The 27903-nt window shown below is 36.5% G+C and overlaps 4 protein-coding genes across 6 annotated transcripts; 3 read left to right on the top strand and 1 right to left on the bottom strand.

Annotated features, from left to right (window-relative positions):
- Positions 1 to 1342: 1342 nt before the first annotated feature.
- LOC107269779 (protein wntless) lies at positions 1343 to 5492 on the top strand. 2 transcript variants are annotated; one of them, XM_015744018.1, is made up of 11 exons: positions 1343 to 1448; positions 2032 to 2213; positions 2347 to 2452; positions 2571 to 2695; positions 2764 to 2919; positions 2988 to 3165; positions 3258 to 3385; positions 3462 to 3629; positions 3750 to 3977; positions 4046 to 4199; positions 4284 to 5492. In XM_015744018.1, exons 1-11 carry the CDS (start codon positions 1343 to 1345, stop codon positions 4382 to 4384), a joined length of 1632 nt encoding a protein of 543 aa, XP_015599504.1. In that variant the 3' UTR covers positions 4385 to 5492. The 2 variants fall into 2 exon arrangements, with proteins under 2 accessions (XP_015599504.1, XP_024942910.1); XM_025087142.1 differs by lacking the exon at positions 4284 to 5492 and having other exon boundaries at positions 4046 to 4267.
- Positions 5493 to 6380: 888 nt separating this feature from the next.
- On the bottom strand, positions 6381 to 10179 carry LOC107269776 (26S proteasome non-ATPase regulatory subunit 2). Its single transcript, XM_015744014.2, has 4 exons — positions 9961 to 10179; positions 8635 to 9356; positions 6921 to 8491; positions 6381 to 6837 (listed from the first exon to the last, which is right to left on the bottom strand). Exons 1-4 carry the CDS (start codon positions 10036 to 10038, stop codon positions 6536 to 6538), a joined length of 2673 nt encoding a protein of 890 aa, XP_015599500.1. The 5' UTR covers positions 10039 to 10179; the 3' UTR covers positions 6381 to 6535.
- Positions 10180 to 10498: 319 nt separating this feature from the next.
- On the top strand, positions 10499 to 21685 carry LOC107269778 (uncharacterized protein CG10915). Its single transcript, XM_015744017.2, has 8 exons — positions 10499 to 11053; positions 12331 to 12432; positions 12666 to 12890; positions 13035 to 13656; positions 13813 to 13908; positions 14042 to 14151; positions 16814 to 17188; positions 17307 to 21685. Exons 1-8 carry the CDS (start codon positions 10802 to 10804, stop codon positions 17319 to 17321), a joined length of 1797 nt encoding a protein of 598 aa, XP_015599503.1. The 5' UTR covers positions 10499 to 10801; the 3' UTR covers positions 17322 to 21685.
- Positions 21686 to 21812: 127 nt separating this feature from the next.
- Positions 21813 to 27903, top strand: LOC107269774 (NPC1-like intracellular cholesterol transporter 1). Of its 2 annotated transcripts, none has more exons than XM_015744012.2 (10): positions 21813 to 22156; positions 22350 to 22619; positions 22777 to 23023; positions 23097 to 23176; positions 23268 to 23715; positions 25436 to 25678; positions 25782 to 25952; positions 26155 to 26719; positions 26797 to 27279; positions 27355 to 27903. In XM_015744012.2, the coding sequence occupies exons 2-10, from the start codon at positions 22519 to 22521 to the stop codon at positions 27777 to 27779; spliced, it is 2763 nt and encodes a 920-aa protein (XP_015599498.1). In that variant the 5' UTR covers positions 21813 to 22156; positions 22350 to 22518; the 3' UTR covers positions 27780 to 27903. The 2 variants fall into 2 exon arrangements, with proteins under 2 accessions (XP_015599498.1, XP_015599497.1); XM_015744011.2 differs by having other exon boundaries at positions 25782 to 26084.

Raw genomic sequence — 27903 nt, 5'->3', positions numbered from 1 at the left:
ATGATCATGACCCGCGCGGCAACGCGAAATCTGTAACATCGACAGAGGCAATGATGACGAAATCCTACTCCCGGACTCGCCGCTACAATTTAGCGCCGTGCTTTTGGTATCTCCTAAAACCGTAGCGCTGTGCATCTCCCTACTTATCTCTGGCGTTGTGCATCTCCATACTCATCTCTAATAGAACTATCACTGAACAAATCTTTAGGGCTCCATCTCAGCTTAGCGTCATTACTGGCACATCTCCTCATTGGAGGAGTCAGCCATAAGGAAAGGAAGGAAGGAAGCTTAGCGTCAGAAAGTTGCGCAGCGGCGTTGACCAATCTATGTATGTAATTTCACAGCACACACTGTGGTACATACGGTCTTGTAACTCCTTTGGAGGGGGTAGTCTTCTTTTAGAAGCATTTTTCATTTCGCTTCATGACCACAAGAGGCGTTGCGATCAAGCGATCCGTTCCTATTTCTCTCTCCCACAGCCGATTGTAAAGTGAGATAGATAAGGGATCGCTCGATCACAGCGACGCTTGTGACTAAAATTTAAAATGTGCCGTGCTTCAAAACCACGTCTACCCCCACCGCTGAAAATTGGGCGAGTTGCAAGACCTGCATGTAAGACCGTGGGCAACAGTAACATTAATGTCGACACCATGCTGATACGACTTGTACCGTTTTTGTTTTATATTGTACTGCTTTACTCTTATAGCTATACAGAAATAAGTGTTTATAAAAAAAATAAATTATCAGTATATTGACAACCAGCTGTATATAATAGTAATAATTATAAAAATTATAATTAGCAATCATAACGCTACGTTAACGCTTAGATGAATGTCAAGCAACGCTAACAAAATGAGTATTCTTATGGACAATCTGAATCTGCATGTAACTCCATATCCATTTCTCCATATTTATTGTATACAACAATTATGTAAAATTGTTCATTTGTAGTAAATTATGATCTGATAAACCCACTCTAGATTTCTGAACTATTCTTCAATCGCTCTTGGACAAGGTGTATCAGATTCAGAATGAAAATTCACCTTGTTCCTTTGCTGTCTGACGAACCGGATACTACCAAAATGCTGAGATACAAATCTTATCCTGGTTCTGTTCAAAACGTACATGATCCTTTGTCCTTTCCTAGTCATAAAACTTGCCGACAAAGTAGTGGGGTGGATATGCTCCCCTGTTGGATGCTGTCAGAGTCGACATCATCTTTGCTCGACGTAGTCTGGGCTACATCAAAGTTTACCGCGTCGTCGAATTTCACTGTATTTACGAAGCGACATTTTACCGAAGATTGTGATAGCGTGCCGGTAACTCAAAGCGTCCTGACAAAATGCAAGGAACTATTATTGAGAATTTAAGCGGCAAAAAGCTTTCAGTGCTTGTGGTGCTGTTGATTATCGCACAAATAGTTTGCTTTTTAATTGGCGGTCTCGTTGGTGAGTAATGAGACAAAATTTTATTGTTTACAAGAGAGATGCTGATGGGTCCATAGCATAGTTCTTTGTTCAATGAATTTAGCGGGAGGTTTAGCTGGCTATTAATGAGTTTTGTCAAATTTAAGTTTTAGTTGGATTTGCAATAGTTACTTATAAATAGGTATAGTTACTAAATAGGTATTTTTTTAGCTCACTGTATACCTTATTTTACTTGATAAAGGAGGATCCTAGTATTTATTGCTCCGTATTATATACTATAGGAAAATATCAAATTCTTTGGCGACATAGATTTCTTTTGTCAGAACGGAAGTAGATGATTTTTATGTCCGACATATAAATGGCAGGAATGAAAGGAATCCTTTTATGATTTCGTTTTATTTTTACGTCTATTGCTCTTTTTATGTTACTGCCCTATATACAAACGTGTTTGAATTTGTAAACTATTTGTATTCGATTTATATTACATGTTAATGATTTTGGTTCATTGTTGTTCATTGTTACTTCAAATATAATGAATAGTTTTATTTGCATTATTCAAATTATGTAAATACCAAATCAAGTGACTTTAAATATTTTTTAACAGCACCTAGACCTGCAAGCAGCCAAAACATATTAGGAACACCATGTAGAGATATTCGTATCAATGGGTCTGAACCAGGTGGAGGAAAATGGTTTTATTCACGTGGAAAAGGCTCTTGTATACCAGTTCGATTCGAAGAATTTGATAATCATCACCAGGCATTCCAAGTTGTTTATGTATTTCAGGTAAATTCATATCCTAAAGAAATCATATTTTTCATAACTCTTCAAGAACCTTTGTTGTATGATAATATACTAGTAGGATCATAATGGCACCGATGAAAGTTCTCTTTATGATTCTCATTTGAATTTAATTTAGATGCCTATTCCTCGGGCTAATGAAGTATTAGATTATTCAAGATGGCAACAAAATCTCATTGGAGTCTTGCAAGTAGATATCACCTATCACAGTCAAATGGAAATAGGTAATTATAATATAAATATTTCAATATTTGTAAAAGGTTCTCTTTTGCATATAATACTTTTTATTTGTTAAAAGTTCTTTTTTTACAAATTAATGCAATTGTAATATTATATTTATAGCTCCTAAAACAAAAATCACTTTGGATGCTAGACTTGCATATAGAAACAAAGGAGATCCAGATGATGCGTGGAAACCGTATGGTGCCTCTGTTGTGGAAAGAATTCTAGAATGTAGCATTGACACGGTAAATAATGTTTACATTCGTATCATCACATTCTTTGATTAAAGCATATGAATTTTTCATCACTGTAGAATATGGAACAATACATATATAACTGCAGCACTGTGCCATTATTTGAATTGGGATCTTTATATCATGATTATTACCTTTTGAATATTCGTTTGCCAGCTGATACTGAGAAAAATATTAACCAAGGTTTAGGTCATATTACCGACTTGTGGCTTACAGTAAGTATCAATTAATTATTATTATTATAATCTATGTCTATACAGTACATAATAAATTTGATATTTAGGTCATTAACCAAAATGGAGGATTTACAAAAGTTTGGGTGAGCTTGAAAACCATCTATTTCCCAATTGTACTGTGCATTCTTGTCTGGCACTGGAGAAGAGTGAACATGTTATCAAGAGCACCAGCATTGCTAGAATATATGCTCTTAGCACTAGGCTCTGCACTCACTTTTCTAAACAGTAAGTTACATTAACAAGAAATACCAGCATAATTCAAAAAGGAACCAACTCATGATATTTAATACATTCTGTACTTTGTTCATTGTTTTTAGTGCCTTTGGAATACATGACTCTTGCTTTTGATATGCCATTTATGTTGCTTTTGGGAGATATCAGACAAGGTGTATTTTATGCAACACTTCTATCCTTTTGGTTAGTGTTTGCAGGTGAACATCTTATGGTAAGTATATTCAGTAATTAAAAAAAGAACATGATTTATAATATCATCATTATAACGTTTTTCATGGAAATAATAGATTCAGGAAGGTGAACAAAGAAATACATTAAAATGTTACTGGCGACATCTTTCCGCTGTTGGTGTGGGATGCCTTTCGCTCTTCATGTTTGACATGTGTGAGCGTGGAGTTCAATTAAGAAATCCATTTTACTCAATCTGGGTTACAGAGATCGGTACAAAGTTGGCTGTATCCTTTCAAAATATATATTCAAGGTTTTTCACATCACAATTTCAGAAAAAAACTTTGTAGAAAAGTATATATTCTTTTTCCAAAAATATGTATGCCCTTAATAACGTACAAACACAGTTGTCTTTTATAATACTAGCTGGTGTATCTGCTGGAATTTATCTATTATTTCTGACATACATGATATGGAAAGTGTTCATGAATATTAGCGCCAAACGGGCTGCGTTGCCTAGTATGAGTTCAGCTCGGCGTTTGCATTATGAAGGAGTCATTTATCGCTTCAAATTTTTAATGATAACCACATTACTTTGCGCTTCACTGACAGTTATTGGATTCATTCTTGGACAGGTATGGTAATTTTTATAGCGTTTAGGGATATTCTATGGTTTTTATTGACATTTATGATTTATTTTTAGGTAGCAGAAGGCCAATGGAAATGGGATGAAGACATAGAACTCGAAATGACTTCTGCTTTTTTCACTGGAGTATATGGAATGTGGAACATTTATATTTTGGCACTTCTGTGTCTTTATGCACCATCGCATAAACAATGGCCAATCGAACCGTCCGGTAAGCAATTTTTACATATAATATATCAATTTATGCTTATAATTGTAAAGAATACCACTACAAATTGATGTACGGGTATTGCAGAAAATAGTGTCAGCGATGAAATTGAATTTGCAAGACTTCCAACAGACCCAAACGAAATGTTATCCCTGACGGCATTCGCACGCAAATCGGCCATGGAATAAATAACATTTTGGAAAAAGAGAAGATTCAAATCTGACTTCATTAAGCGCAGATACTTCTTCAAGATAAAAATGGAATGATAACACATGAAAGTGGTTTTAAAACATTTATAGTAAAAACGACTGATATTCTTTATATTTACACTGCGATTTTTAACAATGTATTGATCGACAACGGTAGTATTACCTATCTTATAAGAGTTTCTATATTTTATCGTACATTTTAAAAAGAAATTTAGGAATGACCATGCACAATTGCATTAATTTATTGCGAAAGAAGTTTCTTTAATAGTAAGAATATATACATTACCAAATGAGCCATTTCTTGTCATTCTAAACATCTTTATTTGATCATACTGAGAACTCGGATTTGAAAATTGTATAATATATAAACATTGCAATTTGTTTCAGTCTTCCATTTTTATGAATGCAGTTGTGTTCATTGAATCTGTCTTTTATGTTAATAGATCTCTTCGGTATTTAAGCAATTTGGAGCATTTAAATGTTTTTATTCTGTATATTGTAACGTCGAAATTTAAGCTAACACATCTTTCGCAATTCTTATGAGACATAAAAGTAATTTTTTTCGATTCTCCTTTCGCGGTACTTAAATTTCACGGCAGCAATATGAAAAGTTTTGTTAATATAATCATTAGTACTGTAAACCGTTCATATAATCGATTGATGTGACGATAGTATTTATTAATCATAGTAAGAAACACAGTCATTATAACAATATAGATTAATTTTGTGTTCCATTGTGTAATAGAACATATCAGTATTGGGCATTTAATTATAATTAATCATCTATAGATTCAACCACATTAAAATATAGTATTAACAAATCAGTATTGGCCAAAAGAAGTATTCCTTCTTTTAAACGTTTTTCAAACTAATTTTACGTAAAATAATTATTAAAAAATTTAGCTATGTAGCGACTGTAACTTAATTGAAATATTTGAATAAGGTCTAATAATAATACACAAGATTTCTTGTTGCTGATACCATATTTATGTCCTTATTCATTCGTATTCTGTAGTTTTCTAGATTTGTAATCAATATAATATATGAAGTCTGTACTTATTGGAAATTATACATTGCATTGAATTTGGCTGCTTGATTTCATTAATTGAATGGTTCACCTGTCATTTGGTTTTACGTCACTGTAGTGCATAACAGAGAAACGTAAGGATGCTATGCCTTTGTGTATATAAATAAATGAACATTAGTATCCATTACATATCTAATTATGCATATAGGCAATATTTGTTTAAAATTATCAAAAGACTCTGTCGAGTCTGGTACGAAGTACAGTTATAATGGTCTCATATCCAGTTCTACAAATTGTCTCAGAGACCTCGTCTTGTAAAGTATGTTCTTAAGGTCATACCTGTATAGTTAAGTGTTAATATATCCCGCTGAGTAACAAAAACTTGTGATATCTCCCTAAAAAACATTTACGTGTAAAACACTACGTCAAGTACAGGAGTGCTGTGAATTCCTCTAAGAAAACTTACTACTTGATGGATCCATGCATTACTTGACATAAATTTGCGTTTATTATGCCAGTCTTCAAATTCGAAACTAACGTCAACTTTTTACATAGAACATATTAGCAATAACTCGTCAAAAATAATCACGATAAAAACCTAATAATAAACATTTAGTCTTAGAATACTATTAGTACGTTCAAAGTACTTTGAAATTCCTGGCATGGACCTGCCAAGTAGTAGTATTCAATAAGGAATTACGTAAAGTTTTGTTAATTATTAAATGACCATTAAATCATAATTAGGTATGAGAAGCAGTAATAATCTAAAAGAGTAGCGAAGACGATATAGGAAATTTTGAAAATACAATTAATATTACTATCTTTTTGCTGCTATTATGCAAAAGTTTAATAAAAGCTCCAGCATAATAAAATAATATTCAAAGTAGATGGCTTGTTCAAAATATTCTGGAAATTCAACATTTACATAAGACATACGAATTACACTTGTTTATGAAGAGAATCTGCTTTCCCTTTGCTTTGGTAGTTTAATTATAAATAGTAGACATATTGAGAAAGAAGTCTACCAGGCAGAGGCAAGGCAGACGTTTTTATTAGCAATACAATACGAGTGGTACATTCGAATAAGAAATTCCACATTATAACTAAGGATCAAAATCAGGATTATATTGCAAGACAACGAAGCCTTCCAGGATCGGAGTGACTGGAATATATTCGTCTGTTGCAAGTTCTGCCCGTTCTCCATATGCTAATAGAACTGGTGTTGTATGTGTCTGGAAGCCGGTGATCGTTTTAGGCTTACCAGCCTGACCAACAACGTCGACTGCAAGTCCCACTCGTACTGGCACCGCCAAAGGATTCAACTCCTCATCGAAAGTAACGAGCATCCTAGGCTGCATCGCAGCGGCCAGGGTGTACAAAAGATAGTGAGAGCGACCAAGAATTACTGAAACAAATAATTCCATCATTTTTGAGTCGTTCGACAAAATTACTTATACGATGAAAGACAGATTCAGATATAAAACTTACTATTCTTCACGTCCAAAAAACCTATAAGAGTTCCTAAGAGACCAGCTAGGGCGACGGGACTTAGAAGTTGTCTGTCGCTGTGATACGGCGAAAGGGTTAATGTTCCCTTGCCGAGATGTGTTAGACCTTGTGCGATGCGTACCATGAACAAGTTGTTAGGATCCTTAGCGTGGAATTGTGCCAGTTGCCTAAGCATTGCAGCCAGTCTAGCGTTATTCGTTCCAGCACCAACGAGACCCATTGCGAAGATGGCATTGTGGGCTACTTCAGGGTCGCTATCGTGCGAGAATTTAGAAAGAGTATCAAGGATATTTAATTTTGGATTAGAAACGGATATAAGACCTAGAGCTAGTGGTACGGAACGTCGTATAACCGGTTCACAATAGCGAAGCAAGTGACCAAACGTTCTGTACGCCATCTCGGCACCAATTTCTTCTCCCATCGCGATTAACGCAATACCAAGAACAGCGATAGCCTGGCGAGAACTTAAGTCTTTCTCTTTCTCTTCCTTCTTCTCTTCTTTTTTCTCCTTATCTTTGCGATCACTCTTTTCCTCCTTCTCATTCGTTGGTTCATAGTGTTCTGAACAGATGTGAAGAAGATGCTGAATCTTCAGGACATTTCCGGTACCAGCATATGCGCAAACTTCAACCAAGGTCGTAGACATGGACCTGAAGGGCTCGGGGATAACTTCTAGAGCAGCAATTATAGCTTCAGCAGCTTCCTGTTTTCCTAGGAAACACAGACCCAGACCAAGTGGTAAGAATCTCGCGTAGGTGTCTTTAAGGTCTGTTTCAGACTTTTCCATTAGGGTATGCATTATCGCCGTGGTAACGTATGCGTTACACGATCCTACGGCCACCATGCCAAGAGCGAGACCTGCTACTCCGACTACTTCCCAACTCGATTTTGGATCACTGAGTACTGGTGTGAGTAAGCTTAACACTGTTTCTCTATTAGAGCCAGCGTATGCTAAGCCGAGACCAACAATAGCACCAATTCTCATAGTATTGCTGCTGTGCAATACGTAGTCAGAAAGAAGAGCCAAAGCAGGATCACACTCGTTTCTCACAAAACAATTGACAATTCCACACGCCAACAATGCTCCAGATTTTATGTAATCTTCGGATGAGTAGAGGTACTTATCAATGGGTGTTAATCCACCATCAACATCCCACAAGAGGACGAGACCTAGGGAAGCAGTGGCACTCAGCATACCGTGTTCTTTGTTCTTGTATAACCATTTGTTTCCATCTTCCATAAGTAATTTGTCCCGACCGAAGGCAGCATTTACAAATCCGTTTACGAAACTAGCTGCCAGGTTTTGTCTAGCTGAATCCACTTGACCACCACCGAATGGAGGTCTAGAGTTTTCAAGATGTGATTTATATACATCCTCTGGGGTCTTTGGCTCTGTTATGTCTAACTCGCGAGCTAAGTTCAGAAAGTGGGAATTCAGATGTGTGTTGGACATAGACTCTACTAGGTCATCGTATTCGTTCAAGGTGTCAGGAATCTCAATGTAAATTTGCTGGCGACCCAACATAAATGCTAACTGTTTCCTTACAGCTCTGCAATAATTAGAAAAACGATTAATATTAATTAAAATGAAAAATGTGATTTGTAAATTTAATAACTTGTGTAATTATTTGTCTCGAAAAATAGAAGGTACCAAATAAAAGAAAAAATTGCCGTTCAAACAGGTTATACTTACAAATCTGTGCAGCTTGTGAAGATTTCTTCAATAAGTGGCAGATCATTCAACTGCATAGCAAGTCTTAATGCTTGTGGATATTGGTTGAATTTTCTGTACAGTTTTGAAGCAGCATGAAGAAGAGTACTGTTCTCTGGATCAGCCACATATGGTACACAACTTGTAAGGTAGAGGCAAACTCTTTGATAAGCACTCTCATCCACATATTGCTCTAGCAAATCAAGTCGCTCGATTTCCATAAGTAAATCGCATGCTTCTGTCTCAGCATTATGAGCCATGTTGTAAGGGATAATTTCGTGAACAAGGGCTATCAACTTTTTACTATCAACATCACCAGTTATCTCATCCCAAGCTCCTGCCAGTTCTCCAGATAAATGTCTTACGTATTCATGACCCCACTCCCCAATTTCTAAAGCTGATCCAGTTAACCTGTATTTCAGACATTCTCTGCCTTCTCCCATGGTCATGGCAAGAACAGAAATAATGTCTGAACATAACTCCTTTGCTTTTGGATCGGTTATCTTTTCATATACGTTCTTCATTGTATCATAGTGGGGTCTCATGAATTTTAGAGGTTTTGGTACGCTTGTCATTGATGTGGTAGATGCACGAATTTGCGACTGCAGAGACTCCAGTGCAGGAAGATGCAAGTTGGTATTAAGATCCTGAAGATGATCAACTAAATTACCTAATTCTTCCTGAAGCAGTTTATCCTCCTCTGACTGAAAGAAAATGACAAACATAGTAATAACCAAAGTTCTAATAACAATGTCATACTGTTATTCATTATTGTGAGTAATACTGGTTATTAATAACTAAATATCAACAACACCAACTTAGAGAAGGTTCAATGTGAGTCGAATTTCTTAGACACTAAATACTATCAAATAATGGATCGATCCAACATTTAAATAGCATTGTAATTTATAAGATTTGAAAAGTCCCCTCCTTCATAAAACGATGAAAAATGATTGCTTTGATATTTGTTAGAATTGCCATAATTACTTTTCATATATAAAAAAAATGAAAGCATGTAATTTAGTAATCTTTACGAAAGACTGCATCTTTATCTTTTTCAGAGGATTTGACTACCTTCTAAAGTTAACAAATTTTTTAGTAGATTGCACTTATCTAAATTCAATTGTTTCCATTCTTAAACATACGGGTAAGAATTGAATCATTGGAAAATCAAAATATTTGCAATTACATTGCGCTCGATTATAATTCAAACAACATTCTATTTAAATTCATTGTATTCTAAGAACAATGTCCGATCGGCGAAAACATCATGCAAGTCATGAATAAATGAGTCCAGTGGATACTTACTAAATCATTTTTCTCTTCCTTCTTTCCATTTTTCGTTTCTTTAACGGGTTTAATCTCAGCCTTGGTACTCTCAGGCATCTCTAACAATATTCCGCTACGACGAGTTGTATGAAAATATGAAACGTTTACTCCTTCCACAACCCGTCAAATTATTAGGTTAGAAATGCAGACAGAACGATATGCGAGTCACGGCGAACGTTCAACACTATACAATCAGCGCCCTCCAGAAAACCTTCTTGAATCCCACATGTCTCTGGTGGTTTCCACTAGAATTTGTAATAAATCTTTTAAAAACATTATTGTCAAACCATGAAAGTATGATTTCACGTATAGCTATGTTACAAATCACTTGCTATTCCTAAAACTACATAAATTAATATTAAAACAAAACACAATTTGGAGATAAATAAAAATTGTAAGAGATTTCACAATTTGATCCCCTTTAATGTGGTACTAGTTGGTTAGTTTTAATCAAAGATTTGGTACCTCTGTCACAACAATCGATCGGTCGATCGGAGTTCTTGCCGTCGGTAACGTGAGGAATAATCGTGAAGCTTTCGTGAGGAAGTTCTCGGCTGTGTTGAGCGCTTTGTGCCCGATTTGTCATAGCCGAGTATCCGAGATTGATTCGCGCGGTACGACAGAGAGACGAAGGTGTACAAATCTGAGAGATTATTTGCGATGTTGTGTATCGAGTTTGAGGCTGGGGCTTCCGTAGGCGGCCCTATGTATCGGGTCGAAATTATCCCGATCGAAGGGTGAAGTTGAAGTGGTCTAGTGTCCGCAGACGGAAGCATCTTTGACGGAAGAAACGAGCTACAGGCCGTCTATCGAAAGCAAGATGGCATCGCAAAGTCAAAATGCTGTCAACTCGGCAAGTCCGGCAGCTATCGGGGCTCCAGTTCCGGCTCTCTCGACGGTCTCGACTACGACCACGACCAAGTCTCAAACTGTCCCGAATGCTGTTTCTGCTCAAGCACAGCAACAACCACAACAGCAGCAGCAGCAGCAGCCGCAGCCGCCGCCACCGCCGCCGCAACAGCAGTCAAACAATTTTGAACCCCATGATAAAAGTTCCTCCAATACGCTCAAGGTATATAATATTTATAACGTTACCGGCGTGGAATTAAGTAAATAAATACCTGTGTTTTTTGTGTTATATACTGATACTGACTTATTTTCGAGCATGTACTGTCAGGATTATACTTGTGTCTTTCACTTTTGGAGCATATTTTGATGGTACAGGACCTTTAATTTAATTCTACATTAACTCTGATTCTTGGCATTTAAAATTTTATAGGGAGGATGTGCATATTTCATGTCAGAATACATTATGCAGAGTGATTTCTCTTTCTTCATGTCATTGTTACTTGCCATAAAAATGCTAATGATCATTTCTTGTCTTATGCTAATGATCTATATTCTTTTTCTTAGAATGAAACCTTGTAAGGATACAGAGAAAACATTTGAATCTTTATTGCTCCAAATGGTTATTTCTTGTTATAATATTTCATAATCTATATAACAGAACTTGACACAGCTGTGCAAATTAATAAAGATCTTTGATACTTTTGTTTAGGTGTTTACCTTGTGTTTCTCCTTGCTTCACTTTAACTCTCAATTTATTATTTATTTCTTATAAAAATAAAACTAATTTTGTTATTCACTATTGCGTAGTTTTCAATAATATCATTAAATAATGGTCTGCTCAAGAAAACTAACTGCATGATAAATCTTTATAGTTCTGGGAAAGATTTCTTCTAAACTGTTTTTCACTGAACTAGACGTTATAGACAGATGTAGGACCTCACTCCTAAATAAAATAAGCAAAAGGCACTCAGCCAAATTGCAAAGTATCTGTATGGCAGTTTATTTAGTTCACACATGTGATTGTAAAATAGTCAAGGTAATTTTAAGCTTACCAGTTTATAAGAAGCTTGATACATTTTTACAAATATACCATTCATTATTGCTCACAGTTGCAACATCTGCAACTTTTAAACTTTGTCACAATACTCTGAAAATGTCACAATTTCTATATTGTAAAACTCACTTTTGCATTCATAAATGTTTAATCAAATTATTAAACATTTTAGACTATCTGTCAGCTAGTATAATACATTTCTGTTTTTGGAACTGGCTGATGATGCATTAATTGTATTAGTTTCAATAAAATTATAATCTATAATCTATTCAAATGCATTCACAGTTTGCAAATTACCCTTTGATCTGTTGGCTTTTGCACTTTTTTTATATTCTTTAATAAGCATCCAGCAAGACAATTGTTCATTGGCCTGTGTTATAATGATAAGAATGTAAGATTTCCATTTGATGACTGTAAATTAATTAAATGTCAATGTTCAATTTCAGCGAAATCCAAAGATGGAGTTGAGCAAAACTGACCTGCTAAAGCTGCTGGGATATTTAGAAGGGGAACTTCAAGCACGGGACATCGTTATAGCTGCTTTAAAAGTAATACCATTTTCTTAATTAGTGAACGCATAGCGTGTGGAGAACATAATTGCACTTTCTTACACAATCCTATTATGGGTTGTACAGCGTTTATTATTAACAAAAAGAATTAAAGCTCATTTAGTAACGAAGAATTTTCATGTAATATTAACATCACCTCAGTCTAGCCATACGGCTTCAACGTTCTTATCAGGCACCGTAATTTCCTATTAAATAATATTTTCCAAATACAGTCCGAAAAAATGAAGCATCTACTGAGCTCTCGGTATCGCAGCGGAACGTCTGATCCTCACGCTGCTCTTGCACGTGATGTCGCTGTCGTAGGAGGTGTGATTAGGCCTGAGGAGAATCAGATTGAGCAGCAGGTGGCAAGCTTAGAAGCTTTGGTCACCCAGCAAAGACGTACACAATGTCGTATGGCAAAGCTTCTCAAAGATGCTGAAATCAGACACGGAGCGGTACGTCCTTACAATTCTAACTTAAGTTTTTTTTACTTCATTACTATCACAACCTGTCGAGTCAGTGGAACCAATGATATTACCAGATGTTGCACGAATCGTTTCGGCGAGACTTTCACTCTCTGTCTCAACATCCGCATTTAGGTTATCAAAGAATTGGAGGAAGAGAAACGGAAACATGAACATGACACAGCTCAGGGCGACGATATCACGTACGGACTTGAGAAAGAAAGAACACGACTAAAAAAAGAACTTGAATTGGAGAAGCAGGAGAAAAAACGTCTCGAGCTGGAATTAAAGAAGACTATGAATACGTTGGAAGAGGAGAAGAATCGACAGAAACAAATAGTGCTTATATTACTAGCAGAACGAAAAAAGATAATAATGAAGTATATAGAAGAGCGAAAGAGATCCGAGGATCTGGCGCAAATTTTAAGCGAAGAAAAAGTACGGATAGATTCAATGGCAGAAGGACTCGAGGAGGAGAGTAAAAAGTCCCTTCAGATGGAAGCGGAATTAGAGAAGCACCTGGCCCAATTCGATATGGAAAGACAGCAGTACAGACAAGCCCTAGCTAAGGAGGAGAAGAGGGCGAAGGAACTGGAAGCGGATTTAGAGAAATTGAAGGCCGAAATGGAATCATGGAAGGATACCCAAGCCCGAGGACCTCCTCGAGGAGTCGGAGTAACTCCACCACCACCACCAGCGAAACCTGCTAATCTTGCTGGTATGCCTACAATTAGGCCTGCCAGTGCTCCTCAAACAAGTAAGTATTCAATACTACTCATAATATAATCATTGTGTTAATAAAGCAACAGGATATGCCTTTTTGCTAAATTCAATATAGTCTTTAAACAAAGCATATAATACTTGAGTTTACAATATTTTAAACATATTGTTTCTTTTCTGTTATCTTGTGTAGTTAAAGGCGCAGTGCTTGGCACGGGAACACCTATGGTTAGTAGCAAGGTAGTACAACCAACAGCCACGGTATCCAGCGTACCAGTTAGTGGACCAAGTATGTGTTTTATTCACTGAAAATAATTACCGTATTTTGTTCGTATATCATTCTGTCTACTTTCTTTTATTAAAATTAAGAATCTTCAGTAACAAGTATTTTACAACGTTTCTTTCCATTTTTTTTGTCACAGCAACTGGAATCGCTAGATCTGTTACACCCGGACAGGCACTTCGTGGAGTAACGTATACAGCTGCACTACCCTCGACTGTAGGCGAACCTGCAGCTCCAACAGAGGCACAGGTAACCTATCCACATTTCCCCACCCACTCTACACTTATTTAACGACAACTTGTTGTTGAAACTAATGATAATACACGTGTCTTAAAAATTCGATAACAAATTACTATTATTTAGGAATTTTACTCTAGACAAAGCTCTCGATCGTTTTCTTATAAATATTTTAAAATATGGCGAACTATCCTCATGATTTTACCATAACTTAAAAATAGAATCACGACATAGAGGCTTTTCTACGACAATAAAAGAGGCTATTTCGATGTTGATAAGACACTAGAAAACGGAACTTCAATTTTTCAATAATACTCATACAAATATGTATGATCAGAGTCAATGGTAGGTAGCTAGGTTCTACAGAGTATACTAATTCATGTAGCGAATGTACACAAGTGCATGATTTTTATTTAAAAAACTGCGTCTCTCTTTGAACGAGTTTTTAACGGGTTGCACATTCAGTTCCATGTTACTTTTAATGGACCCTTAACGCCGGCTAGTTTACTGATATAAAAATCAATCGTGACAGTGATGAATTAATAATGCAATTGAGATGTCAAAGTCGGTGTTTAATAGTGCGTATATTATAGTTGAAAATTAACGACTAGCTATGGAGAAACCTGTGGCCGAGTAGGTATAAACTTGAGGAGAAATGGATAATACCGAAATGTTACCACTTCCAATAAAAATAGTAATATTTATTCAGAATATTTATATGGCACACGACGTCATAGATAGACATACAAACATGTACAAGGAAGGTAATATATATAATAACGTAACATCACAGAGGATGTGATACGTTGATTTTAGATAAAGATAAAAGAAGGAAATAGGGACGATAAGAATTAAATTAACAAATTAAAACTTGGTGCGGTTCACTCGAATGAATTTGATTTTTTATGAAATATTTTAATTTTTTAGATTCATCTAGTCTTATTACTCTGTTAATTCTAGGATAGTATAGAACAAGTTTTTCTTTCTATATTTACTCCGTACCTAATAATGTAAGCGTATACCTCTTTCTTTTCATCCCCTGGTCCTCTCTACACCCTTTCTCATCCTTCTTTACATTTTAAACGTCATGAATATCTTTTCTAAATTATCAAACAAATCGGAGCGAATAAGAGGGATGTGTAAGTAGTAAAACTGGAGCTATCGTTTGTCTTGGAATTAAACTTTTCGTCTTGTGGCTTTTGGATACACGCTTATTAACTTTTTTTATTACAATGACTATCTTCGAGTGTAACAAAAACAAGATTCTTCAGCTTTTGTGTCTCGCAATGTCAGCGACCGTCGATAGGTTCTTTTTATAGTGATAGATCGATATTTTTGTTAGATTATTAGTGTAAAAGCGAGAGACTCTCTGTGAAACTTGAAAAAAAAAGAAACTTGAAAATCAGTGCCTTCTTACGTCACGTTTTGTCCTGCTAACATATCTCTCTTAATAATTATATTCGATGACGCATGAACGAACTCACAATTCTGATAAACTGCACACAATCGTTTCACTTTGGTGAATTTGAGTATCGGATGCACCGAATCGCATGGATGAACTCGCAAAGAGAGAGTGAGAGAGTGTGAAAGAGAGAAAGAAAAATTTTATTGGTTAAAATTTATTTTTTTCCGTATGTCAATTGAGATAGAGTGTTGGCCTCGGAACTACTTTTGTATACACGTGCAAAAACTATAAGAATTAACAATACAAATATAATCGCGAAAATTTCGGAAATATATTTCTATAAAACTATTTGCTACGTGAATAATTCGATTACATTCATATACACCGTTATTCAGGACTATTAAGCTACCTGAAGATGGTTCTACCATTTGAATTAATATAAATCAAATGGACAGAGTCATATTCAGGTGGTGAATTAGTCTTGAATAACCGTATATACTTACTATACCTTTGCACTGTACTATTCTTATAAGTTAACAAATCATTAATACTTAGGCACTACACTTTATTATACTGTTTTACTTTGTGTACATAAGATTATTATTTAGTATGTATATCGATTAATTCCTTAATTAAAAGTTGTATGCAACTCACTTCTGAGCCTTATTTACAAGTTTTCCCTGCTTGCCCTCCTAAAAGCACCCTATTGCTAGCTGGCACTCAATTCATACCACAATCTTCTTACAATTAGTCATTTCTTTAATAATACATCTGAATTGCTTTGCAGACACGCCTGTTCCGAGAACTATGATTTATTAGGTGAACCGATAAGCGTCCCTCTAAGCTCCTGCACTGTATCCCTAGTCCACAAAAGTGATTATATCTCGCAAGGGTATGAGAATACGTTAAGTGATTACGTTAAGCTATGTATAGCCTTTAACTGGAGCAATCGAAGGAGCAATAACTAGTGAACCAGGATTGAACGATTCCATGGTGTATTATTGCACATGCACCCTACAAAAAGTAGCACGAACACTAGGGGGTCGGCTTTAATAATATCTACCTCGCGTTTCACCTGCTCACTGACACTCTCAATAGTCGATCTCTATTCTTTATCTAGTCAACACTCGCTTTGGTTTTCATACATTGATATGGTTCCTTTGCCCGGTATGGTTTTGTGGCTTCGATTCGTGCAACGTGCCAGGTTACGGACAGTACAAGAGGGGAGTCCTAAGGCTAAAGAGGATATGGTGTGTGTTCCTTCCCTAGGCTGTAGACAAGCGGCCAGCAGTTCCTGCATCCACGAATCCTGGAGTTCCGACAAAGCTCGTGCCGGCTGCACAGAGTGCAGGAAAGCTCGGCTTTCACGTGGCTACTGCGACCGGTGTTCAGGCTCCCGGGATACTGCCAACGAAAAAACTGCCAATGTCCCGCGGAATACCTCCTCCGGTGCCACCTAACAAGCCGGTGGTCCCACCGAAGAAGGAGGCGGCTTACCTGAGAAGAACGGAACCACCACAGTCGTCCCAGGATCCTACTAAATTTGTGAAACAACAACCTGCACCAGCGCATCCGGCGAGTACTAGTGGTACATTACAAGCGCAACAGGCAATACCAGCCACGAGTCATGCTCCTGAGGAAGAGGTCAGTAAATTATCTGATTTGCAGCGACGGCTGGATCGATATGTCTCGTTGACTGTTGTGATTTTAAGTGTTGTGCCTGAGAATTGTCCTGGTTGTGTAATACATTCTGTTATTTCAGACAAAGCCACGCTGATGTGACACGGACAAACAATTACGTCTGAACGCGAATCTATCCAAGCAACTATGATATTCGCAAATCTCTTGGAATGTACGGGAAACATGAGGAAATCTCTAGCAGCACTTTCAATGAGCGAATGATCTGCCTCAGGACTCAGCACACTCCTCATTATTTACTTAATATAACTACGTCGATTTATAAATATATATATGTATATTGATAGAATCTGCTAGACAATGTAGCTGGGTCGTGCCGAAAGTCGTAATTTCATGTGAATAGCGATTGCGAATTGTAAGCACGGTCCAAAGTAGATACACGAGGTAGATAGATAGGCCCAGTAGGTTCCTAGTTCACTCTCTACGGTCGGGCTAGACTGTGTTACATAAATTAATGATAGTATCAAGAATGACGTCGTAAAGAACGAATAATATAATTATGGCAATTGATATAAATAAGTGATATAAATAGTAAATGTTAAGCTGTGAGAGAGATTAGGTACGTAGGTCCTTAGTTATGAACTAAGGAATTTCTTTAATTTGCAAGCGATGCGAATCTAAGCACGCGCATGATCACTGCCTCGACACACAATTGCATAATGAAGAGTATAGGCATATATTAGTGCAGTGAAAAGAGTGGCTCGTATAGATGCACTTTGGAATTTATGTGAAATTTTTGTCGCAATCGCTGTTCATCGATCCTCGCAAGCTTCGAATATAAGATGAAACGACAAATTCATTAATCTTCTAAAAGCGTCGGCAGCTGCGTTTTGAAATTTATAATTGCCGTGCAAATTTTTTATCCTCCTTTGACAATACATTTACACGTATAAAGCAATACTAATTATAAATAATTGAATGTAGTTTCACAACGCGAAATCTCTTTCAGGCCACGCACTAATTTAAACAAAATTTTCATGACTGTACGATATGGAACGCGTAGTTCTCTATGTTTCACATAAACTCTGAACAAAAATCTATGATGCATCTGTATACAGAAAAGTTTAAGTATACAGAACAAAGAAAAGAATAACGCACCGAAAATAATATTATAAATATTATTCCAGGAGAAACACAGGGTGGTATTGATCTGACGATCTTGCCAGACAATACCGCTTTCTCAATAGTTGCGACTCAATTGTGCTCTGTCGACGTGACGTTTTCATGAAGATACAATTAAACACGCAATCTGACGCTACTGTGCTTCAATCAAATTGCTGGAGGCGTGAAAAACTGTATATACACGTGCAACATACATTAAGTAACCCATGTCTGTACATGCTTGATAAAAACAAAAGTTATAATAATACCACTGAACAAAGAACGGTACGAGAAATTTGTACACTTGAAGTCGAGTATATCTATTAACATTTATAACTGTAGCACGTACGAACAATGTTGTACATGAATGTATAGTAACTATACTGTTATACAAAGAACTATGTAATGTAGCTTATCATCGCGTGATCTTTGGGCTATACGTAGTACTCACAGCACTGTACAGTCTTCCAGAGTTCTTACTGTAATTTGTAACGATTCAGTTTTGACATTTCATTGGCTTACTCGTAAGGGCTACAATGATCCGTAACGATTAATGTTATTTGCCAAATGTGTCAAACACCTAAACGAATTCAAGAGCCATAGCAATACTCGCCTATCTGGACCTGGCTCTTCATTTGATCGTGAAGTTAAGATGAGCATTCGTCGAAGTACATATTTTCTCGGTATTTAATGGCAAGTGTGTTCTCGGGTTATTGCCACGCACACAAATTTTAGTTCGCTGTATTAAAGCAATTGAGCCTTAGCGATTGGACGATGCGAATACAGTTGATTTACAGTGGCGACATATAATGTAATCTGTATTATGTGTATTTAATACAGATTTTGTACATTGCGTGAAAGAAAATAAGGATATTATCCTTTGTAGCTTGTTAACTTCGTCAGGATGTGTATACAGGTGAAACAGTATTTATTGTACTTTGAGAAATAATTTTAATGACATCACATAGTGATATGGAAACCGATGACTGTTAAGACTGGATTAATTAATGCTCATCGAATAAGTTGGAGAGAAATGTTTTGACTGACAATGAGAATAGGTCGGTTAGCCATTATTTTCAACTCATTAACTGATTGTCAACGTACGTACAGCGTGTAATTCATAAAAGGATTACAGTTTGATTGAATTCAACATTGTTCAGAGCGTAATATGTATACCAACGATTGATGATTCTTTATGTATATATCACATGCGCGTGTGTTGCAAAAAATGCTGTATTTTATCAGGATTATTGTTCAGTACATGATTTAATCTCTGAGCTGTTTGGCTTCTGTTTCATTTAATCATACGAATCGTTTACTTTATAAATATTGCTTTGGTATTCTAATGAACAGACAGTAATGATTCTAATGACGAGAGTTAAACAGTTCTATGGATTATTTTCCGTGCGGTATATTAATGCGCGCCGAATGGGCCAGATATAAGATGACACTATTAAATTTAAGATCACAAGACTTCGTTCTCTCAAGGATACTCAAGAGTGATTGATTTTTATATGCGAAACAGACTAGTCTTACAGTCGGTAACGCAGATCAATGATCAGCTAACTCTTTTACTTTCGATCATGCTACTGTCACATGAGTATTCTACATCCGTTTAGAGTTTATCAATTATTATTATATACAATACTTTCAGGAAATATTAATTTGATCGTGAGACGTATGACGATAGTTCTGTAGTATGAAATAGCAGAGATCTCTAATAAGAAAAAAAAATGAATCAAATGATCTACGTAAGATTGCGATCGGTTTCGAGATCCCCTTAAGAATGTATATAATAACGATTATTATTTTTTAATAGTTAAAAAGTAATGTGTAATCGAATTGTGATTTTTGTGTTCGTACTATTGATATCGTAGCGCATTTGAAATCGATAACAACTTCATGTAAACCGATCGAACTTCGTGGTCCAGAGATTGCTAGTTTATTAGTCGAAAACCTCCGTAGAGATATCTTCAATGCGTTATAGAATGTTTCGTGGTAATTAATTATCCCAAAAATACCACGAAACAGGAATTAGTTAAGAAGAGTCTAAACCGGTCCTTTAATTACCATCGATGTGAACCGTGTAAATACGTATAGGTTAGTTCACCGTGCGTTCGGCAAAACAATACCAGACCGTTTATTAATTGCAGCTTCCATTTTACGAAAAAAAACTATTCTTTTTTCAAATTCTCTATACATGCGTTCCAGGGAAATGTATATTATCGATGCATCGTTCTGCACGATGCTGACAATATAGATTGTACTTAATTTATATAAAATGTCTAAGATCTCCATTGGTAACTCTTACAGCGGTTGCTTTGGTGTTCAATCAGTAAAGCATACGTTTATTTATTCGCAATTAATGTCATATTAATTTTACAATAAATCTCATACAGCATCGTGGCGGCTAAAGTCGTATTCGTTCAATTAAATTTGAATTAACGTTACAATATTATTCGTAATTATATATAAGCAGTCATGCGAGTAGAAGCGTACATCGTGAAGATATAATAGAATGGTGTTCCAATAAGAAGCTGGATACGTTAACAGTGTAAATCCATAGAAATATTATAACAATCCATAAAAAGATCTCGGATTCTTTATGGATCGCTCGTACGTTATGTAATTCCCCCGATCCTCACGATAACGATTCATTATTTTTGGACTCTTTGTAAGCGCAAACTTTTCTCATACAATTTTCTTACGACTTGGGATACGACGATTTTTTTCTCATAATATTAAAATACTCGGTATAAATTTTGCTACTGTAATACAGCGCTGTATTTCACGTGTGTATATATATATAGTTTTGGATGCAACGCGTACTTATCGACGATTCCGGATTTCCTGTTTCGTATTCAGATAATTTTAAATGAGAAAAGAAAATGTCGATATTTTTCTACGCGACAAATTGATGATGCGTTGTAATAGCGAGCTGAGATTAATCGAATTAATCAATCGTAGATTTTGCGGGATAGCGTGCGTGTCTGATATTACGGAATGGTCATTTACGGAGAATCCAAAAATCTCACGTTTACAACTTCGATCGGTCATGAATTACATTGAGTAATTGAGCAGTCTGATAAAGTGTTTTTTTTTTAATACCTTTGAGCGACAGTAGCCCAACGTAAAGATAAATCATTCTCAATAAAAAAGAGCGAACGACTGATTAATATTGAATGGTTTGAGTATCGACTATATGTCATCCCAATGGATATTATGCTTTTACCATAATTTTCTTTTGTACGATCGTATACTTGAACTGCCCAAATTTCATTAAGAATGTAACGACTGTTACCTTCAGTACTGTAAATGAATATACACGGATTTAATTGCAAACATCATCTAATGTGATATTACCCACTTATCCTTAATTTGATAAAAAATTAATTACATACAAAGTATAGCGCATTTTAAAGTATATTTTTTTTATCGAGCGTTAAAAAAAAACGCATTAATCAAATATCCTTGACAGTCGGACTTTGCAATTTTATAATGGAGGGGATTGCTTCTTTGTACATCGGTCTGACTTGCAACAATTTTTAAGCAGTATCTTTGAATAGTTGACGTGATATCACGTATAATGATACAAAAATAAGAGTTTTATTAATATCTTATCAGTGGAAGGATATGAGATTTTTTAATTTGAACTAGACATCCATTTTCTATCTGTATGGCATAGGGTATACTTATATATACGAGTTATATATGTGGTGGATATACTAGAGCAGCCTTCATACCTACTGTTGCTAAAGAAGTGCGGGTAACGTGGTGTCCAGTGACATTTTACAAGACAAATTTAAAGGTTATGTAAGTACATTAGCATAATAGCTGTTTATAAAACCATTAATTCAACTGGAAGTATCAATTTTATTGATCAATAAAAAATCTTTATTCATACTATTGTCTATGCATTTTGATATAGCTTACTATTCAGCCAGTCTTGAATACGTCCCACATAACGTTACTCGCTTATTAATGAGCAATTAATGTATATTTCTAGCAAGACACGAAGCAGTACGTGTCCGAAATATATGTGACAAGAGAAAGGAAATGTGTTGTATAGTGAACGGAAGAGAACTATGAAGTGTTGTTTTACTAGATGAGCAATGTCGTCTACCCGCCGTTTGAAAAATTGAACGAGTAGAGCAGTGGATTTTGATTTTTCAAAAATGGAGCCTGAAAGGATTAACAGAAAAAAGTGGTCTGCTCCAAAAACTTTGCGGCAAATACCAATTTTTATTTCACAACGCGTGGAACATTTTTTCTATGAGTAAGGAGAACATATATAGTATAGCATATATATACTATAGATTGTGCTTTGATTGACTTAATTCAAGCAAACGTTTATTCAATGCTACGATTACAATTGTCATAACTGTGTTTATGTTTTCACTCAATTTAATGCTTGCTTGTTTTATTTGTTTCAGGGTTGGTTTTCGTATTGCTCAACGACCTCAAAAATGGCTAGTTGGATGTTCCATTGTTGTTCTGCTGTGTCTGGGTGGCCTTTTTCGATTTCGCCAGGAAAAGAACCCTCTTAAATTATGGGTCCCACCGGATTCAGATTTCGTACGTGACACAGAATGGTTAATGTCACATTTTAGTGAAGGACAAAGAATCCAATCAATAATAATGACTGGTGATAATGTGCTGGAACCAGAAGCACTTGTTCAAGTAATGTTAATACTTTTTCAAAGAATTTACTTCAAAGTCCAACTGGTGTATAATTATTTTCATTTCTTTTCAGCTAAATGAAATTACTAAGCGTGTAATTGATGCGCAGACGCATGCCACACCAAAAATTACGTGGACCGACGTATGTCTTAAGTGAGTGTACCTGCATATAGCATTTTCATTATTGTGATCTACTTTTATTAAATTGAATAAATGCTAAATAACTTTTCAAATGAATTAACAGGGTTCCCGTAATATCCGGATACGTAGAGCGCCGAAGAAGAGACATTGGCAATTTGGATGACGATTTTTTCGAGCAGGAACCAGAGGCACGATTGAATAGTACAAAATTTGAACCAGTAGTTTATGCACCCACTGAATTGTATTGTGGAGTTCTCAATAGCCTTTCTAAAGCCTGTCTACTGTTTAGTATTCTTGATATTTGGGATTATAATTCTACGCTAATAGCCAGCCAAACGAAGGCTGACATTATAGCGAAATTTAATTCAGTAAAAGTTAGTCCAACATTGGGCCATCCAATGAATTTCTCAGAACTTCTTGGAGGAACGCAATCTGATCAAAATGGAAGAATCATTTCGGCGAAGGCTGTACAAACTTTATGGATGGTGCATGTCAATTTTTCTCGAGTGGACATGGATGAGATAGGCAACGATGCGGGAACTGCTGATTGGGTAAGGTAAGTTTGCACTAAGGTCAGAATCATGATATAGGAAGCTAATAATGGCACGTTAATCAATGTGATTTATATTTTGTAACGTATTTTCTTTACTCGTCACCGATATCGTAAAATCTAGAACTAATTTACATCACCTTCGGCCGTCCACCTTTCGTCCATGCATACGCATGCCAGGCAGGCGCCAGCCAATTCTTGTTTCATTGGGGACTGACAAGCCGGTATGAGCTGGGAGTTGAGGTGGAACAGTTTCAACCCCACCAAAGCAAGAGCTCTGCCGGAACCTATCAGAAAAGACGGTAGCTTAACGGATCTGGTCGAGTTTTGGGGACGCGTAAAATCGAGAAACGCAACTGGATGTGCCAACGGGAGCAGACGGTTAAGGAAATACACAGCCGCTCAGGCTGTTAGGTTGAGGTAGAGAGGGTTGGAGGAAGCGTCAGGTGAATAGTGCGGAAGAGAAAGGAGCAATTGATCAAGAACGAATCAAAGCTATATAATCGAAATCCCTCCATCGGCAAGAGTACGATTTCCGTGGCCCCTCAATTTGACTACTGGATTTTCATCTATGGACCAACAAAAAAGTGATTTTCAAGAATAAAAAAAAGTCAATTTCACCTTAGTTTACGAGATACACGGCCGTAAAGAACCTAATGAATGCGGGTCCCTTGCTCTGCTCGCAAGCTCGCTCCAGGATTAAGGATAAAATCACCCTCCATAAAAAAATTAAATAAATGAAAAACTAACTAACCTAATCTAACTACCTAAAGAACCTAAAAGAACCTAAAAGAACCTAAAGAATCTAAAGAAACTAAAGAGCCTAAACTCACCCACCCACCCACTTTCACGCGCGCGACACACACACACGCACCGATAATTTCATTCACTCTTATTCAAAATAAAACAACCACTAAAGGGTTCGTATCTCCTAAACTAAGACGAAATTGACTTTTTTTTATTCTTGAAATTCACTTTATTTTGGTCCATAGATTAAGATCCAATAGTCAAATTAAGGGGCCACGGAAATCGTACTCTCCCCCCTCCATCAATCAATAAATTGGAAATAATCACCGTTGATGGTTCAGCTAATCCGTGAAGGCCCAGAACTCCATCCAGAAGACTTTCAAGTGGGCACTGCACTATAGCACAACATTGCACTTCCTAAACACACGCACAAAAACCGATATGATTTTCTGGATACTGCGGGAGCAACTCGAGAATCACACAAACGAGAACTTCCTATACCGCACAGGAAACACGGCTAGAAAAACTATCAACAGATAGCGCAGGATCGCGAACCATCTCGAGGGATCTTGCTCGGTGTCCCAAGACAGACTGCTTTAAAGCAGTCAATTGACAATAATCAAATTGGGGAACTAATCGTTCCGATTGGTCGAGATCCTTATAGCCAATAACTATTATCCTTTCCCTCGAGTCGACCCTTTAAACTAAATCGACAGCGTTTCTTAGCGAATCGGTACGTAACAGATCGGAGATCCTCCACGGCCGCTTTCTCAGGGCAAAAATTACGAAATAATTTTTATAATAATGCTTTGCGATTAAACCGAATCATGATTCAGACCTTGAATTTTTCTGCACTAATTGATATCGTTCCAAATTTGCTTACTCACTGAATTAAATAAAAATTCCCAGTGAGCCATTTTTTAAAAATATTTTACTGACACGTTACTTACATTTCATTCGTGCTTTCTTTTTAGGCAACACCGAACGTGCTAGTTTGGGAATCAGCATTCTTAGATGTGCTGAAGAGAAGCACAGAAGAATTGTCAAATACCAATAACAGTCACAAATTAACGTTGTACTATGAAGCTGGAAGGAGTTTCGGGGATATCAGTTCTTCAACAATGTTTCAAGATATTGATAAGCTGATAATAGGAATTATACTGATGTCCTTTTATGTCCAAGTGATCCTATCGAAATTCAATTGGGTTGAATGGCGAGTAAGTCAGTCTTACTACGAATTGCCTAAATCACTTTGTGAATTTCTGGCACGTAGCTATAAGATTCCCTTCCGGAATACTATCATTTATATTACACTTGCAGTTCTGTCTGACAAGCGCCGGATTACTATGCGTCGCAGGTGCCTTTATAATCGCAGTAGGCGTGTGTTCTCTTTTTGGCGTACCGTATGGGCCCGTTCACACGTCTCTGCCATTTATGCTGATGGGTCTTGGGGTGGACGATATCTTTGTAATGATGGCTTCTTGGGAACAGGTACTCTCTCATGAACCTAATCGAGGAAAACCTTTACCAGAACGTGTAGGTCTCATGCTAAGTCATGCAGGTGCATCCATTTCCATCACATCTCTCACAGATGTCGTAGCTTTTGTCATTGGTGCATCGACAGTCAGTATTTTTTTTTAGATTTACCTTGTTGATTAGATATACAGATTTTATATATATTACACTTTTTCAGATTCTACCGTCACTTCATTCGTTCTGTGTATACGCTGCTGTTGGTGTTTTAGTAACGTTCTTATTACAAGTAACATTTTTCGTTGGATTCTTTACTCTTGATACAAGACGGATTGAAGCCAAGAGAAATGGTGTATTACCGTGTATTATTCATGAGAATTTTGAAATTAAGACAGTGGATTCGAAGAATCGTGTGTCTTGGAAATTAATTGATCTTCTTTATTCTAAGATTATTTTGACTATACCTGGAAAAATTATTATTCTGTTAATCACTATCAGTATTGCATCTGTTGGTATACTTGGTTCTAATCAATTGGAACAATGGTTTGATTCTAAATGGTTTTTACCAAAAGAGTCATATCTGAGTAGCTACATACAGGTGCATAGCGAGCATTACCCACAAAGAGGTGATGAAGCTGCTGTTTATATGGGCGAGTTAGATTATCATAGAGAATTTCAAAAAATACTTTCTCTAACAGAGAAATTAATGAATGACACTAATGTACAGATAATAGAACCATGGCCTACAGATTTTGCAGAATTCGTAACTACTTATTACGGAAAAGGTAACATTTACACAAAATACAAAATAATATATTTCAATTAAAGACCTTTATAACCCCATTTAATTATTCAATTGCAGATATGAAATCCACTATTTTGGATCATGAAGATTTTACACAGTACCTTTCGAAATTCCTGTTTAGTAGAAGCGGTGGAAAGTATCAAAGAAATTTTCACTTTAATAGCAAACTCACTTGCGGTATCAAAGTACCAAGGATCTTAGTAGCCAGCATCCCATTTAGATTTGCAATATTCTCTGGACCAAACGAGTGGATTCCAGCAATGGACACGGTTAAAGAAATAGCTAAGGAGTCAAATATCCAAGGCTTTGTTACAGTATGGAGCAAGATGTTTGGTAACTGGGAAACAGATAAGGTGATATCTCAAGAAGTCACAAGGAATCTCATTTTGGCATTAATTTGCGTTATGGGAACCACTGCAGTACTCATTGCTGAGCCTCAAACCTGCTTCTGGATATTACTGTGCGTTCTGTTAACACTCCTTGACGTGTGTGGATTCATGTTTTACTGGGGTCTCACCGTGGACATAGTATCCTGCATAGGTGAGTCCTATACAATGAACAAAGCCAGGAACAGGATGAGGCACACAAGGCTTATCGATGAATGCACGTTTGCAGGATTGGAACTCGCTGTGGGATTAAGCGTGGATTACGCAGCCCACGTAGCTCACGCCTTTTTGAATACCAAATCGTACAATGGGAAGCATGATCGCACCACGAGAGCCCTAACTGCTGTGAGACATATAGGAGCCGCTGTAATGTATGGCGCTGGATCGACCTTGCTGGCATTATCATTGTTGGCCGGTTCGCAGGCTTATGTGTTTCGGGCATTCTTTAAAATATTTTTACTAGTAATATTATTCGGTCTCTGGCATGGACTATTGATGCTGCCTGTTGTACTGAGTACAGTGGGACCACGTGCCCTTCGTGATGAGACTACAATCCTTGCCCCACCGAAAAGAATCCCAACGATCTCTCCTTTAGACGAAGAGAAAGACATTGGGGCAATGGCACCGTTGAACAATAAGGATTCAGATCAGTGAGAATCCCTTGTCTTTATCAATAATATTTATTTTTGGTTCAATAAACATACAAAATTATTACACTATCCATACTATTAATCACACATTTATACAAAAATAATAATAAAAGTCGGATAACTTAAAA

The sequence above is a fragment of the Cephus cinctus genome, unplaced genomic scaffold (assembly GCF_000341935.2).
Source record: "Cephus cinctus unplaced genomic scaffold, Ccin1 Ccin1_scaffold0690, whole genome shotgun sequence".
Lineage (NCBI taxonomy): Eukaryota > Metazoa > Arthropoda > Insecta > Hymenoptera > Cephidae > Cephus > Cephus cinctus.
The sequence above is the reverse complement of the archived record's forward strand: the minus strand, read 5'-3'. Positions and strand labels throughout refer to the sequence as shown.

Bases quoted from the DNA above. Each gene is read 5' to 3' on its own strand.
- LOC107269776 (XM_015744014.2), bottom strand. From the start codon at position 10,038: ATGCCTGAGAGTACCAAGGCTGAGATTAAACCCGTTAAAGAAACGAAA. The intron at 9,357-9,960 runs GTAAGTATCCAC...ATTTTCTTTCAG, and splicing joins AGGAAGAGAAAAATGATTTA to TCAGAGGAGGATAAACTGCT. The intron at 8,492-8,634 runs GTAAGTATAACC...TAATTATTGCAG, and splicing joins TTCACAAGCTGCACAGATTT to AGCTGTAAGGAAACAGTTAG.
- LOC107269778 (XM_015744017.2), top strand. From the start codon at position 10,802: ATGGCATCGCAAAGTCAAAATGCTGTCAACTCGGCAAGTCCGGCAGCT. The intron at 12,891-13,034 runs GTACGTCCTTAC...ATCCGCATTTAG, and splicing joins CTGAAATCAGACACGGAGCG to GTTATCAAAGAATTGGAGGA. The intron at 13,657-13,812 runs GTAAGTATTCAA...TATCTTGTGTAG, and splicing joins TGCCAGTGCTCCTCAAACAA to TTAAAGGCGCAGTGCTTGGC.
- LOC107269779 (XM_015744018.1), top strand. From the start codon at position 1,343: ATGCAAGGAACTATTATTGAGAATTTAAGCGGCAAAAAGCTTTCAGTG. The intron at 3,166-3,257 runs GTAAGTTACATT...CATTGTTTTTAG, and splicing joins TGCACTCACTTTTCTAAACA to TGCCTTTGGAATACATGACT. The intron at 3,386-3,461 runs GTAAGTATATTC...TGGAAATAATAG, and splicing joins TTGCAGGTGAACATCTTATG to ATTCAGGAAGGTGAACAAAG.
- LOC107269774 (XM_015744011.2), top strand. From the start codon at position 22,519: ATGGAGCCTGAAAGGATTAACAGAAAAAAGTGGTCTGCTCCAAAAACT. The intron at 23,177-23,267 runs GTGAGTGTACCT...ATGAATTAACAG, and splicing joins TGGACCGACGTATGTCTTAA to GGTTCCCGTAATATCCGGAT. The intron at 27,280-27,354 runs GTGAGTCCTATA...GCACGTTTGCAG, and splicing joins GGACATAGTATCCTGCATAG to GATTGGAACTCGCTGTGGGA.